We start from the raw sequence: 16,692 nt of genomic DNA, 5'->3' as shown, positions 1-16,692 counted from the left end.
GTTATGAGGAGATGGACAACATAAGGACTTTAAAGACGAAGACGGTAGAAGAGACTGGGCAATACAGGATCTTACGGAGCTTGCATGGTTCGAATTGCAGGAAAGGAAAATTGAAGACAAACTGAGAGATGTGGGTAATTAGCAAATATATTTCCTCATCAAATGGAAGGGTGGCAAATTCATGGATAAAAACAAGTGGATCTTTGAAGGAATTGTTTTGGATATGAAGGAAAAAGATGCTGGATGAAAAAGCACAGAGAAATATTTCACTTTTTTTATTGTGGCACACATATACCCTTCTCATAGACCAGAGTCTCTTTATGCTGGCATGCTGTACAGACAAGACAAATGTCGTTTGAAGTCAAAAAGCTAAATATAAAAATGAAGACAATAAATGAAGGCAGATACAAAATACAAGGAAATATGAAATAGCAGTGATCAGCATGAGTAGTTGCATGATCTACACACCAATAGATGATATACATCTTCCAAGATGTTTTCTTTGTTTCTTTTTAGATAAATGTAATAGCAAAGGGAGGAGGGTTAAAGGGTGTTTTTTTTGTGGACATTTAGGGAGACCTGGTGCTAGGCAAAGGAAGAAAGTACAGAAGTGCCTGTCTGAAAATGTTGTGTGAGTGAGAATGGTTGTGTTAACAGCAGGTGAGAGTAGTTTTGATCAAATGGACCAAATAGGTATCAACTGTAAAGTTAAAATAAGGAACGTGCATTTGCAGTAGGGAATGGCAGATTGATGGTGATATCTGAAGAGACTGCTTCATCTACGCAGGATGTTCAGAAAGTGGGCCGTAAGCTGTTCTGGGTAGATAAAAATTCATTTATTGAGGGGAAAAACGGGCATAGGGCAGCAACTGAGATGTGTGGTAGGACCCTAGACAAATTGTTCATGTAGGTGGCTAGAGAAAGTTCTAGCTTAGGTAATGCAAAAAGAATCTGAAGATTTAGGTGTATGCTGCCATAGGAATTTAATGAGACCTTAAGTTAAAAAAATAAATAAAAAAATGTAATACACTCAACATTGATGAAGAGCTATTAGGTGAGCTGTTGTTTCTCAGGCAGATTAAGCACAAGTAGTGATCTGACAGCCAGAATTTTGGTGCTTGTTCCCAAATGAGAATCAACAGGTCTAAAAAAGATCTCAAGTCTGTAGTAATGGAAAGTACAGTATTTTCAGTATCGTTAGAAATAATTGCAGATTGGAGAATAAGTAAAATGGATTGTAATGTAAATGAAATTTTAATTGCAGTGACTACATCCTGAATGACCTGTAAAGGTACGATTTCTGATTTTTCTGCTGTATTGATCGTATTTCTCATAACAATAACATCTGGAAAAGTATAATGAAGTCATTTCTTCAAATCTTTGCATTTTTTTTGTTTTGCTTTTTGTGGATTATACATCAGCAAGTTTTTAGCCAACAGATTTGGGTGGGTTCCTGTACAAATAACGTGTATCTTACCTTTTTATCCGTTCTCTTTTGTTCCAGTTAGCACCTTCTTTGGAAGCAGAAAGCTCACAGCATTGTTGGTTTATGTATTTAGTTACTCTCTGTGCCAGATTCTTTCCCCATTGGTTTGTCTGTGCATCCTTCCCATTCCATCTTAATTGCTGATGCCAGTGGCAACACCCACTCACAGTAAGCATACAGCTTGCATTGCCCTATTATTACTTGCCATTGAGTTTGTGTGTGCCACTCAATTTATAGGTGCTAATAACTCTTCCCTAGAGAGCAGCATTTTAAAGAAATAAATGTCCAGCCTATTAGAAGTAATGTAGAAATTAACTACCTTGGGATTATGGTCACTCTTGCTGATAGTTGCATTCAAATGCAGTGTGGAACTAGATTATCACAGCCACAAAAGCATGACAATATGGAGTTTAAAATACTAGCATGTTCTTAAAGTCTAAGTGAATAGAAGATAGAAGTAGCCAAATCTCAGCTACTCAGTTTCTAACAGAAGAGCTGTTCGGAGGAGGAGACTGTGTCCTTTCTTAGTGCAGAATGCTGCAAGCCTTGGACTTGGCTTTCGCCTCAGATTTGTGTTCCTTTTTAAGCGGGGTTCTGTTATTAACCCGGTGCAGATGGTTTTGTGGATTGCTAAGATGCGAAGTAACCTGGCTAGCTGAATTACTTTCCTCCAGGTGTGCTAAGTGTGCATTTGAATTCGTCTTCTAGAACTGATATAAGCATGTCCTCTCCATTGTGTAACAAAAACATCATTATCCTCCTCAGTCAGCATCTGTGTCAAGACTTCTCTATTTGGTTAGGAGATAGGCACATAGATTGGAGAATGGGAAAGTCCTTGTCACATTCAAAGTGGTAACTTTCCTTCATTTCTGCCTTATTTGTGTATAAGCTTTGGATGTAATAGGATAAACTAAAAGGTTTCCTTTAGAGACCTCTGAAAGTAGAACATTTTAAAAGCAGGTAGGTGTCTCCACCCTACTTTTTCATGAAACATTTTACCCATTCAAGCAGACTTTTAAAAACAGCTTGTTTTGATAGCAGTCTGTTCTCCTGTGGGCCTTCAGCCTTTGCTTCCTGGCAGCACCTTTGGTGCGAAAAGAGAGTGATCAATTGGGAGACTATCAGTGCCAGCATGCATAGAGTGATAAGTTAACACACCACTGGGAATTTCTAGGGCCCACCAAGATACTTCACTTCTAATGTGCTAACAAGCTCATTTTTCTACCTCTTGCCTCTTCAGTTATTTTTTTTCTCAGAAGAGCTTAGAAGTTGAGTGCATCAGGCATAATGAAAAGCTCTGTAGGAGGGAGAAGCAATAACCCCATTTTTCCCTTTTCAGCCAAATAGAAAATTAGTTTCTGGTAATACACAAAGGCCAGTATTTTTTGTGCAAGGGGCACTGCTGTGAATCAAAGGACTCTATTAACTGCAGAAAATTCAGCAGCTGTGAATCTCCCCCAATGAAAAAAGTGCTTTTCAACAAGTTGTGAGATACGTAGTATTATTTAGACTTCAACCATCAGTTTCATCCTCTACCACTTATACATAGCCTCTTAAAAACTGTGCTATATTACTCTCCTCTCTTAAGGCTCAATACTGTGTTTATCCCCCAACCTAAGAACCTCTACAATGGGAGATTTTTATATTTTCTCTTGTCCCCGTGCTTCTGTTATAGCTTCTCCAGATTGAGAATTCTGCTGGGTTTCAGATCTCTGAGGATCCAGAAGGAATTTGCAACACAAATTTTGGAGGGAAAATTGTTTCACAGTTTCACCATGTGAGCAAGTTGTGGTCTCAGGAAATACAACAAAGATGATGTTATTCACTATGAAGTTTTTTTCAGATAATATATTCTTTTTGCATTCCTTCATATTTAGATGTACTGCAATATCTATTGTAAATATTGTACAGAAAACAAGGACAGGAAGGTTTCGTAGGAAAAGTTCTGTAACATTTTAGGTATACTTTTAATAGCTAAGATGAAGGCTGTTGTTTCCAGCTGTAATTTAAGGCTGAGAATTGTACTGATTATCATAACTGAAAACAGTATACTTATTTATTTAAAATGTTAGCACTTGGTATTTAAAAAAATCGACACTTCTTATGCAGTTCTCATGTTTCAGTTGCTAAAAAGATGTGTGCAGGACGCAAGATACTGCTTCCCCTCCCACACCCCCAAAAAGAGCAGCAAACCTGAAGTCAGAACTTCAAGAAACTGATTCTGAATGCGTTTCTCCACAGCATGCTGTTTTGTTTTGTTTTTGTTTTGTTTTGTTTTTTGTTTGTTTTTCTGTTTTGGGGTTTTCGTTTTGTTCTGTGTTTTTGCTTTTCTAGGAAAAAAAAATAGGAAGTTGATCTTACTGTCTAAAAATAAAATATGGAAACAAAATGTGCACAAGCATAAATGCCAGGAAAAAATCCCAATCGTTTTATGGTTACATAAGATAAGTTGAGAAGGTCTCCCTCATTCAAAATACTGAGTCCAGCCAGAGGACTTGGAAAGTTGTGAGAGAAAAGGTTAACTGATTTCTCAGTTCAGGAACTATACGACATGAAGTCAGCATGGGAGTTTTTCTTGATAATTGTATGTTGCTGCCTGCTGCTCTACATTTTGACAGCCATTTCCATAGTTGCTTTCATGAACAGCAGAAATATTCTCTCTTTTTCTCGCTCACTCTGTGCTAACAGCACAATCAGGCCTGCTGGAACAAGCAGCCTGGAGAGGGTTCTTCAAAAGCAGCAACACTTCAAGATACTGGTCTCTTGTCAATAATATCAGAGAAGGAGAATGCAATGAAAAGGAAGAAGTACAGTATTTTACTGTCAGTGCCCTGCTGACACCCTGTTAGCCAGTATTTAAGGGTCCTGCAGATTCTTTACAAATATTCTTGCTTGTTTTAATGGCACAATGGATGAGGTGTTTTTCCCAATACTCAAATTTAGCTATGTATTTATCTTAACTGCGTGTGTGTTTAGGGATTACAGAAGGAGTTTGTTATTGAAAAGTGCAAAATAAATTATTGTGTTAATGTTCATCTGTTACATTTCGTGCTATACTCTTAAAAATTGTGAGATTTTTGTATTTAATTGTAACAAAACTGCAGCCAAATCGGTTAGTTTAAAGAGAATATTTACATTGCTGTTGGAAAAGATTTTCAGAAGGTATTGTATGAGACTTGAAAAAGAGATGGTTTAACCATAATGGTTCACATTGACCATGTGTGCCTTACAGTTCATATCACTACAGTGCATCAGATAATGTCAGAGTTATGTAAAGAGTTAAAGTGTGTACTGTCACTGAAATACACAATATGTATTTAACAAAAATAGGAACTCTGAAATACTTGGCATTGGTATTTAGCAGTTACAGTACATGATGTAAATTGTTCCTTAATTCTTGGCTAAACCAGTTATGAGGAGAGAGCACGATACCTGCAAACGATTGTCCAACATCACCTAGAACCTACAACTTTTGAGGATTTTGCTGCGCAGGTTTTCTGTCCAGCACCTTACCACCATTTGCCCTCGGACACAGGTAAGCAGTACAGTAAAGAACTGTTTTTATACAGTCTTACTTGAAATGCAGTATCCTTACTTATAAAGAATAAAAATTCAAACGTTTACATATCATTAAGAGTTACCATTAATCTGAAAGACTGTATGCACCTATTTTGAGAACTTGGGCAAAGTTGCCTTTAATTCCTTATTCTGTTGTCTGGCATCATGGGAAAATGTGTGGCATTAAATTTGGCAAGCTACTTGAACCTAGCAAGCAGATTCTATATTTTTACAATTAATTTTATTGCATTCTCCTGTATAAAATCTGAAAGTGCTGGTACTTCTTTATGTTGGCTAGTTCAAACAGATAAATTATTTAATGTAAGCACACTTTTCCTATAAGAAAGTTTTAAGCTCTCATTTTTAGAATGTAAAGTTTGAAACTAGAAGCCTGAGAGCCTTGCGATCACCGCTTTTGTTTCCAGGTTGTTAGTTGCAAAGTTGTTTTTAAGGTGATTTTTACTTTCCGCTAAAATACCTGGTTTATAAGAGGATACTGCATTTTCAGTTACTAATAAGAAAATCGGTAAGAAAATGAGTAACTCAAGGCCTTCCTGTTCTGAAATTCCTTGAACTCCTTATGATTATTTCATTTATTTTATTTCCCCTCTTTTAGATCATTAAATATCAGTTCTGTTTATCTGAAGGTAAGACAAAGTGTCCAAAAAAACCCTTTGTTCCTATTACTTTTACTAGAGCACTAAGCTTGTAACCAAATTGTATGCAAACTTTCCTTGTTGCTCTTGTTCACACTAAAAAGAATTTCACACTGATTGAGAAATGACCACTACATCTTCTTAAAGTTTTAGTCTTTTACTAACCTCAGGTCTGCATGAAGCACTAACACTGGTTCTGGGATTAAGGTAACTAATGGTAGAGACAGTTGTTGAATGAGTAACACTTTATTGTTTTGACCTTTGTTTCTCAGCATGAACAAGTAGTACTGGATGGCAGTGGTGTGTTTTGTACCCTGTACTGTCTTTCATTGATGTTGTAAGACATTCTGCAGTGATAACATAGGAGAGAAGGAGAAGAAGAATGTGTAACACTTGAAATTCTTTGTTCAGAAAACTTTATTTAATGTCAAATAAATCGAAGTGCTACTGTGGAAAAGCTGTAAATCTAAATAAAATAAATTTTGTAAGAATTAATTCGGTAAGTCATTATCTCAAAATTTGTTTCTTAATTGCAAAATTTTGCAGAAATCAATTTTAAAATTATGAAAGCATTCTGATTAGGACTGCAGAAAGAATGACTGAGAGATGTTGAAACACTGAGATAGCTTTGTGTGAAGGTATAAACTGTAAGTGGAAATGAGGCGCAGTTTTAAAGTGTAAGTGGATAGCTGTGCCAGTTCTAATCATCAAAACCAAAGGGAAACCAAATTAAAAGGCAGTGATTTAAAACTAATTAAATCAGTACAAAAATAGTAATTTAATTTAATGTATGAAAACGTTTGAATAGGAGAAATCCGTAACTAGAAACATTGGAAGCAATAAGCAGGGGTACCAATCCTTACCACTTTTCCTTCCTAATGCGCTCAGTAAGCATTCAGCATCAGACAGTTCCGTATCACTAGTATAGATCCTATATTCTAGTGCACTCTTATCAGTTCTGCCTGATCACTTCTGGAAATCTCATTCCAGGCTAAATCGTTCTCTGTTCATCTAGCTCCTTCTTCTGGGGTGAAGCAAAGCTGCTTTTCTCCCTTGCACCAAACTAGTACAGAACAGGGGCAAAATCCTATATTCCCTTAAAAATTGTCCAAGTCGTACTTACTTTCTCTAACTTGATCTAGAAAAAAGATTTTTACTGAAAAACTTGATTTTAGTCTTAAGCTTTCTCTCACAGGTACTAATTTTCTGCAGGAATCTCATTAATAGGAACTTGTGATCTATTTCACACTTGAGTGTATGCACGTGTGTTTACATACCACAAAATGTCACCTCCTACCCTAAGGGACGTCGTCTTCTGAACTTTGTGGAGTGTGGTGGAGCTGACCAACGCATCTGTGCCAGGAGCAGCCAGGATCTCCCTAGGCCGTAGATGCAGCTCACTGTGACCCAGCATCCAAGAGCCTATCCCCAGAGCTCCCTGACTGACTTTTAGTTGCAGCACAGGGAAGCCAGGAATGCTGTGGGAGTCCTTATTGCAACCTGGCCCCTCGGCGCTCCCAGACCTCAGGGCTGACCCACGCTGGGTCCAGGGCTCCAGGTGCTCTGATGCTCAGCTCCAGAACAGTGCCTGGAGTAGCACCAGACTTTCTGCCTCCAAGCTGACTCAGGAGAGCACAGACTGTAAAGCCTGAAGCAGGTGTAATTTAGTACTGCGGTCATCTGCCAAAACGGCTTCCCCAGGGCTGGTTAATGGGCAAACCGCTGGTGTCCAGTTCTCGTGAAGGCAGACCTGTGAGCAGGGTGCCTACAGATGGACCTGAACTTTGAAGGACCGTGATCCCAAGAAACAATCCACCTGATGTGCTACTAAAATACTTATTACCCCTATGTTACTAGGGTCCCTGCATCAGACAGCTGTATTGAAAGATAGGTACGGAGGTCTCACTTGTGCCAGGATTACGCATAGGATCGGTACTGGAATCCTGCCTGGGCATCTACACGCATTCATCACCTCCAAGATGACTCAAAACCTTGCAGGCTACCTCTCAGACATTTCTGGGTCATCCAAAAATCTGACCAGCTTCTAAAAATATGTTGCAATTACTTTTTTATATAATATTTTATTTATATCTGCTTTTTATGAAAAAAAAAAAGACCACAAGCAACTAGAAAATATTTCCTTATTTTAGACTTGATTGTTTAGTTGGATCATGATATTGAAGCTTATAGTTGTCAAATATGTTTAATTTTTATAAAATATTATATACAATTTCTTCTTCTAAGATATATATAGAAACTGCGAAGCTACTAAAGCCCATCAACAAGCACTGTATTTTATTTTTGTTGTTGGGACCCTATGGGCTGCTTTCAGCATGCCAAATTCTTCACTTGAACTATGACAGTCAGCATATAGAGGCTATGCCATTCGGTTACAAACTGTATTTTCTCAGATTGGTGTATTTTATGAAAGCTTCAGTCCTCAGCAAAAGCTGTTTCCTTCCTTAGAGTGGTTGCTGCTTGATACAAAGTAATTGTGGCTGCTGCTGTTTTATCTAGATATCTAGGTTGCCCTGTTAAAATACATGAAAAGTCCATCTTCCCAGGTTTAGGAACTTGACTAATGTAGTGGATATATGTTTTTTTTTTTTTTTTTTTTTTTTAATTAACCCTGCTTGATCACAGAATGTAATTCAGTAGCTGCTCTTTTCTTTTTTTTTTTTTTTTTTTTTTTTTTACTTTGTGCTGACTCTGGTAAGTAGAGTTAACTACAAAATAATATTTTCTGCTATACAGCTATTGAGTAAACCAGACTTCTGTGACACCAGAGTAGGCTGAGGAAACTGTCAATGACAAGCTCAATGATATTGAAGGGCTTATTGACCCCTCGATGCTAAGACTCTGAGTTTTAAATTGTACTGATGATTTGATTTTGTTTTTTCTGTCATCTTTTTTTTTTCCTCTCTTGTTACTAAAAATAGGACCTCAGTATAGTAAACCTTGTTAAAAAGGGTCATAGTATTTTACTTGTGATGCCAGCAGAAGACTATTTGATCCCAACAGTCGTTCCTACATTTTCAAGCCTGCGTTCAGACCAGTCCTGCTGCCCCACTCCCAAAGTCAGTGGGGATGCCAGCTTACAGAGAGAGAAGTGGAGGAATGTAGAGGTAGTGGTGTTTCAGCCTTGCACAAGAAAATCTCAAATTCCATGGCCTGCATCTTAACCTGATCTGCTGCTTGTGTGCTGTGTAACTTTGAACAGAGAATCTGTTCATCTTTTTGGCCCTCTGTTATCCCTTTGCATATTAGAATGATGGTGCCTAAGCACCACTGGTGACAAACAATGCTCCTGGTGGTGATGGTTGAACTTTGTGACCAGAAATGCAGTTAAAAACAGAAATGTTTTATGAAAGGCTGTATGTCTGGCAGGGCTGGGAAGAGTTTCTCATTATTCCTTCTCCAGTCCAAACTTAGTAAGAAATGCTTTCATTCCAGATCAGAGCAAACCCACAAAACTTAATGAAATTTTCCAAAAATTCCACATTGGACGACTGAAGCTGAAATGTTATGCATTTCTGAGCTGTTGCCCATGCGTTGACCACTTGGGTCGTAGTAAGCTGCGGATCCTCAGCACTTCAAAGTGATAAATCCAGTGAGGACTGCTGGAGACCCAAACAGATCAACTTTGTTCATTTCCACTGAAAAGCAAGGAATATGATTGTCCAATAAAAAAACATTCCATGCATACGTACAAGGTGATGAAATTAAAGCAGCATGTGCAATTTTAATCCTGACATTTCCTAGTTTTTGAATGTTTGACTTGACAGTTTTATTGTCTTGTAACAACACTTTCTTGCGTAAGTACTTTCGTTTTTGTTTTGTTTAAGGCATAGGGCAGAAGAGAAATTCCTTACTACTGATTAACTACCGTATGATTCGTAAGCAAAGTTGTAGCCTCTAGATCCACCACCAACTTCTGCAAACTGAAGTAGTGCAATAATGAGCTGTCTTACCTCTGCCTGAAGCTCTCCTAGAGGAAAGACTGGAAATTTTGCCAGTGGGTTTCACAGCTATTTGATGACACAGAGGAATAGGTTTATCTAGTAGGTTAAAGCCAGGTTCTGAAGAGCGTTCTTTATTTAGGACAAGGGGGAATGGTTTTAGACTAGAAGAGGGTAGATCTAGATTAGATATTCAGAAGAAATTCTTTACTCAGCAGGTGGTGAGGCACTGGCACAGGTTGCCCAGAGAGGCTGTGGATGCCCCATCCCTGGAAATGTTCAAGGCCAGGCTGGATGGGGCTTTGGGCAGCCTGGTCTGGTGGGAGGTGTCCTGCCCATGGCAGGGGGGCTGGACCCAGGAGATCTTTACAGTCCCTTCCAACGCAAACCATTCTGTAATTTATCGGACACTGGCTTTTCTGCTCATTCTCCATAAACCACTTCTTGCTGTACATCTTCCTCATGTCTGGCTCTTAGTTCTTTCTCTCCTACCCAGTTCTAGCCTCTCAGGTCTTTAGGTCACTCGCCGCCCTCCTCAGCTTCTTGTCTTGCTTGGCAGCTGCTTCTGCAGTCTTCCTTCTCTGCCTGTGCTTCTTGCAACCTTTCATCTTTTCCCAAAATTATTGAATTAATGCCTTGACTCAAGCAAGGTTCTGCTGAGCATAACTGATAGCTTGGCCAGCTTTGGACTGGTATTTGTATGAGTGGCGAAGGGCAGAAGCTGTACAAAAATGATGGCCCTCTTCCCCGGAGGCCACGTGGGAGGCTGAAGTATATTAAAAAGCCATCAAAATGCATTAACATAGACAAGTGATATTTTCCTGTGCCCTCATTCTCAGAAATGGCACTCAGGATAATGTTGTTCCAGACAACTGGTGTGATAAAGCCAGAAGTCTTAACAGGTAGCGTATCAGCACCCCATCAGACTTCTAGCCGGTGAAATTTCCACCTCTTTGAAAGTCAGAATTGTTGAGTGAGGTGAGTTGTGCAAAGGGGTGTGTTATGGTACGCCTGGGTCCCTCCACCTCAGTTCACTTCTAACCCAGTCTGTGTAGTTAGGGTACTGTTTTACATTTAAATAGCTCATTTCTGAGACAAATAGCCAACATACTATCTTTAGAAGATCCTAAAAGCTTCAAATAGAATAGGAAAATGTCCCATTTCAACTTTGCTGAACAACTTTGTTGTTCACAACAGAAACAGCTTTACGTTATGGTCCTAAACTATCATAGCTGATCAAATTGCTTCATGCTAGCCTGGTCAGTTGTCAAGCCTAAGAGAAGGAAAAAAATGGATCACTTTCTGACATTTTTTCAAATTCTTAAAAATGCTAACACGTTCATTTCGTTTATTTGAATTGAACTTTCTTGTTCCAGGACAATTGGCAATAAAGCTTTCTTACTTAACCCTATTTTTTTAGTTTGGATAACTAAACATTTCACTGCATAAAGATATAAAGATACAGCATTCTACACTGAAGATTTTAAACTGAAGGGGAAACAAAACTTGCAAAATTTATATAATCACATATGATATCCACGTGTGTGTATGTGCGTACGTATATATATATAGATACATATATCTAAAATCTAAAGAAATTGAGTTATTAATCAGCCTGTTGATTGCTGCCAGACTAAATATATTTTAAGTGCCATTATTCTTCACTCTTCTGGTGTGATATGTTCAGATGTGAAAATCACTTTACATGACTTCTGTTCTTCAATAACTCTACATCAGTTTTTTTAAAATGGGATTAGATGTGAATCTGTGCTTTCTGATGTCTGTCTGCATAAATTATATGCAAAATTTAAAGATATGATTGGAATAATGCCTTAATTAAAATAGTGGGGGTTTTAAGGTTTTCTTTATCCAGCACTTGATAAAATTTCGCAGTATGGTTTTAGTCTTTGACTCAAACTAACAAGCTTAAACACAATGTTTTTTTCTTTACGTGATTTCAGCAGTCTCGTGTTGAGACTGGCTATAATTGTAGCATATGTAAAAATGTGAAACAGCTGGGGAGCAGAAGCCATATATCAAATTGCCATTTGTTTTTCCTTCTTGATTGTGTCTATGTGTGTGACTATTGAAATGTTTTCACAGACTTTAAGAAAGCGTTTCAGGCAATGTTTAGGATGTATCTCAGTTATAAATAAGGTTGCTGGATCTGGATAATGTCATAGAATTCTTTTCTTTCTCTCTCCTTTTTTTTTCTTGTAATGCTTAGTTGGTAAGTATGACGCTGGATTTCAGAGCTGTTGCTTCATTGCACATAACTAACTCATCATTCTCTTTAACCTTAGCATGAGCAGCAATTACATAATGAAATTCAAAATTCTGTTTTCTGTGCTCATCTGTTAATACCCTTCAATCTTTGCGGTTCGTGTCTCATGTCTCACACCTGTTATCTTTTATCTTCTCTCCTCCCCCTTCCTCACTTCTTTCCACTTCTCCTTCCTCATCACTTCTTCATTCTCAACAAAGAAAGAAATGCTGTGATATTTCTTCTCCTTCCAAAACCTCCACTAGAAAGCATTGGCCACATCAAGGTAAAGGGCAAAGGCTTGAAACGGAAGGTCTTTCACGCTAGCTGTGAATGGTATGCTGTGCAAAACAACAACGGTTATTTTCTATTCTCTATCTTCCACCATTTGAAATGCTTTAATTCCTTGTAAAATTAGAACAAGATAGAATTTCAGAAAATGAGACTGCATGTTTCCCTGCTTGCCTTTTTTTATAAGGCACAGTGAGTCAGGCATTATCATGCTTTTCCAGATTGTTTGGCAATGAAGTACCTAGTTCATGAACAGAATTACTGTCACCAGCTGGGGAACAAATAACAGCCCTTTTTCCTCCCTGTCACTTCAATGGCTCATGTCGGTTTGAAAAAGACAGAAAGTATTGGGCCGTCCCTCTGGAGCAGGCAGATGACGGACCGGGCGAGGAGGACATCCAGGTCGCTAAATCCTTTAGGTTTATGACAGTGTTTTAAATGAACTCTTAGACTTCTTACCTGATGACCTGGGATTTTATTTTAGAGGAGTCTTTCAAATGAAATGTGCTCGGTTTTGAATGTTTTTTGTGCCCATTATATATGAAATGTTAACTGAGGGAGAGAGGTCTCCAGTTCTGATTATTGCATTATTATTTTAAAGTATTACCAGTAATAGTGTGATGTGAAAGAAATAGCAAGTGATATTCTGGCTTACCAAAGTCAGCAGGGGTTTTCCCATTGACTTCTGCAGGACTAAGCTTCTGCCCGTAATTCATACAGCTCAAAAGTGATTAGTGGCAACTGAGGTAATTGGGTTCAATCAGCCTGCCGGTCTCTGCAAACGGCCAATTAAAATGCAGTTTGGTTTTGTGCGTGCGAGTGCATAGTGTTAAAGTTCTGCACCCAGGAAGGAGAACGTAATTTAGATTGCACGTTCCCTCCTCTCCCTTCTGGACCTCTGTGGAGGCTGACTGGAGGCAGAGGGTCCCACCGGGCTGTTAGTAAGGGAAGGGCTCGCGCAGCGAGGACTCAGGGCCCACTGCGGAGTTGGGTGCTGGGTGACAAACGCCATGCCGTTATCTCAAATTCATCTTGTTCCTTTTACAAAGAAATTGGGATGCGTAGTGCATCCGCTTAGTACGATCTGTTCAAGCTTCTGCCTTGTGGGCCCTGTAGGAATTGGCCTTTTGAAGCACTGACTAAAGCCTAGATGGGAGGAGATATGTTGCTCTCCCAGTTCACCCCAATTCACTCCACCTTTTCAGCTGCATTCCCAGAACTCCCTTCATGCGCAGTGAGCCGTTAACCTTCATGTTCTCATTATAGACGGGATTCTTCTGGGTGATGGCATGAATAATCACTCCCCATCCCCGCCAGGGAACTGGAGGGGTCGGTTCTCCTGGCTAGCAGGATGACGCTGCCCACCTCAGTGCTGTTTCAATTGCCGAGGGTTCTCTGCAGTCTTGCAGCTCAGTGGTTTCTGGCATCATCTTTTCTCTAGAGATGATTTTGTGGCAGTCGCTAGCTCCATGTGCGGTGCAATCACCCACAGCTGGTAAAGGGCTAGTATATGCTGTGGGCTTGACAACAGCACTGAAATTCCTACCTGCCCCTTGTGTGTATAGATTCCTGCGCTGCGCACGTGGAAGGCGGCACTGACGGGTTTGGTTCTTGCTGTCCTCTGCAGGCTTCTGCCCAGAGACTCAGCCGGGAGAAACTCCAGCAGCAGCAACAGCACAGGTGGATGGAACAGACTTAGCCTCTCCAATGTCTCCTCGGACTAGCAAGAGCCGAATGTCCATGAAACTGCGCCGCTCCTCTGGCTCGGCCAACAAGTCCTAATGTTGAGATGCCTGCAGCTTTCTAGTAACCAGCCGTCAGCAACCCTTCCTACGACTCGCAGCTTTCAGCTGAAGGATAACGTCTCTAGCGCATGTGTGCCCCGTTCCCTGCATACCCTTTTTCTGTATGTTTATTTTAAACAGTGACACTGGAATTTTACTTTACTATTTTAGCTTTTGGTTGTTTTTGTTTGTTTTTTTAATCAAACTCCAGGCTGCCTTTTTTTTTTTTTTCTCCCCCTCCTTTTTTTTTTTTTTTCCCAGTGCAGTTTGTCCTCTGCACCTTTTACCTTCCTGGATGATTATGATATCTTACCAGTAGTCATTTTTAACTCTGGTTGATCTTGAGTGACATATGGAATTGGAGACTGCAGTTTGATTACACTATATTTATTGTGCCCCACTGCAATTTTCTCTGTAACAAAGAAAGAAATGTGTACAATTTGAAAATGAATGTACAATTTTAAATTGAAGTTGCATTTGTAAAGTCTTTGTCAGATGTCACAATGTTAATGCACAGGCTGTGTACAGACTATTTATGTTAAGAATAAAATACTTAAACAGCCTTTCAAGCATTACAGTGTCCAAACAAAATAACTTGCCAGTAGCACCAACTCTTTCTTCACAAAGCAATGTATCATTTCTTAACTGTGCAGGTGGTGCCATAATCTATGCCAGAAAAAAAAAAGAAGGAAAAAAAGAAAAAAAAAAGGAAAAAGAAAAAAAATCACTGTGCTGAAATTCTACTTATGCTTGGCTTCCAAATATTTTTATAATGTTTGCTTTTGGAAGTGTTATCAATAGTAAATGCCATTGAGTCTCATGTTTTTTAGCCTTTATCACCGGGCTGCTGGGTCTAGATGTATATTATTGTTTCTTACGTTAAAAAAAAAAAAAGCACTTTCCTGATACAAATTCATTGCTCTGATGCTGTGTACTGAGGAAGAAAAGGGAACATGCTCCAAGAGGCTGACCTGCAATGCTGATGATTCCAACCCTGTAAGTGCAGGTTAGTACACGCATTCCACCCATCCAGAGATATTTTCCTACAGCAGATGAAATGCTCACATTTTGAGTCTGGCAAACAACAAGATGCTGTTAACAAAATGTAGCATGACATCCATACTAACTGCATGTGTAAATATATCATATGATATGGGCAACAATAAAAATATAAATTATGTATTGTCATTCATGTAGTATCTACAAATTTGTAATGGTTGAAGAGAAAACATGCTATTTAATAATACAATAAAATTATTCTTACCACCTTCTGTATATTGGTCATTCACCTCAGTGATTAGATTCCTACTGCAATTTGTAAAAGAAAAGCAAATTACACGTGGAGCAGTTAAGTGCGATACACGGCTTAGTTTTCATTCATATTAAAAGCTTGGTGTGTCAACTAGTTCTTGGGAGATCTCCCCATCCGCTGCAAGGACACCGTATCGGACACTTGTCCCCAGCTCTGGTAAATGCCATCTGTAGCCCTGTTTCTTTGACTGTACGAGCAGAGACGGGAGGGTAATGATTTAAAAAAGCACAGTGACCTTCTCCATGGGAGAACTCGGTGAATGGCATAAACGGGCACTGCTATCTGCGCCTCGGTTACCGGGGAATGATTGAAAAACGCCCTACTTAAGATGACATGCTTTATTTCTGGTGGGGCAGAATAGCGACCTGCAAGTTTAGCCTCCGCCAGGCAGCAAACATTGGCAGCTGCAGGTTATACCGCACTAATTCATATTTTCTAGGTCCTGCAACGAACACCAGAAAGTCGGTGGAGCACGTTTGAAATAAAACGCTATCGCTTGCTTTCGGCCTTCGGGCATGATGTACGCGAGCCTTTTGTTGGGTGTAACGAAATCTAAAACTAGAGAAATAGCTGCATTAGAGGATGCTAATGAAAAGATAGCAATATTCTGCGTGCTCTAACAAAGGCTGGGGCTGGGATCAGTTTGTTTCTTCGGGAACCACCAAGCGACCCACTTTTCCCCTGCTGAATTCAAGAAAGGCGTTAGCTTCGTTTTAAATCATTTATTGAATTCGCTCGTCCTTTTTGGCCTCACCCGCTGTCACATTCGGAAACGAGCACTCCCGCGTGAAAATAAATAAACAGACGACCAAATAAATAAGGCCTGAAAGGTCCGTAGCTGGCAAGGTGCACAGAATTGCAAAGCGCTGGGCCGGGCTGCCGCTGAAGCCGGGGGAAAACGCAGAGGGCGGCTTGGCCGGGCTGGGGAGCGGCGCCCCGGGGTACCCCCGGCCGCGGGGCACCCCCCGAGGGGCCGGGGCCGCCCGCAGGGCCCCCAGAAACACGCGTGGGAAGCGGGGGCGCGCACCTAGCTGGGGCAGGGCGCCTCGCCTTCGGTAAGGGGACAGCACGACCGGGTTCCCGCACGTTTCGCTAGCTATTACAGGGCTGACACCGACTTAGCAAGAACATTTACCTTCGCGACTATTTTAGCACAGAGTACGGCAAACGAAACACTGCACGAGAACCTAAATGTTCGAGCTTGGGGTGGGGGGGAAGGCTATGAAAACAAGGTAACTAGGTCAGGCGCCTTTTCTCACGAAAAATAATAATAATAATAATTCCTCTCTTTAAATATCCTATGTACAGCTGGACTTCAGCGGGCACCCGCCGCCCCCCAGCGCCCCGGGGCAGCCCGGAGGGGACGGGGCGGAGGGCACAGGG

The 16,692-nt window shown here is 40.1% G+C and overlaps 1 protein-coding gene across 18 annotated transcripts in view; it reads left to right on the top strand.

Annotated features, from left to right (window-relative positions):
* The window catches only part of RALGAPA1 (Ral GTPase activating protein catalytic subunit alpha 1), a 131,425-nt gene extending 116,157 nt beyond the window's left edge, over positions 1-15,268 (top strand). For 10 of the 18 annotated variants that reach the window (XM_048059643.2, XM_048059651.2, XM_048059644.2 and 7 more), the window contains 3 exons: positions 4,897-5,021; positions 12,144-12,258; positions 13,841-15,268. In XM_048059643.2, coding sequence (XP_047915600.2) covers positions 4,897-5,021; positions 12,144-12,258; positions 13,841-13,937 — 337 coding nt within the window. In that variant the 3' untranslated portion in view covers positions 13,938-15,268. Of the gene's footprint in view, position 1; positions 3,410-4,896; positions 5,022-5,660; positions 5,692-5,972; positions 6,030-12,143; positions 12,259-13,840 lie in introns of those variants that run through there. The other 8 variants (XM_048059642.2, XM_066998016.1, XM_048059658.2 and 5 more) reach the window with 5 other exon arrangements.
* The last annotated feature ends 1,424 nt before the right edge of the window (positions 15,269-16,692 follow it).

This window comes from Anser cygnoides, chromosome 5, assembly GCF_040182565.1.
Source record: "Anser cygnoides isolate HZ-2024a breed goose chromosome 5, Taihu_goose_T2T_genome, whole genome shotgun sequence".
Classification (NCBI taxonomy): domain Eukaryota; kingdom Metazoa; phylum Chordata; class Aves; order Anseriformes; family Anatidae; genus Anser; species Anser cygnoides.
Note: the sequence above shows the minus strand (reverse complement) of the source record. Positions and strands in the feature narration are given on the sequence as shown.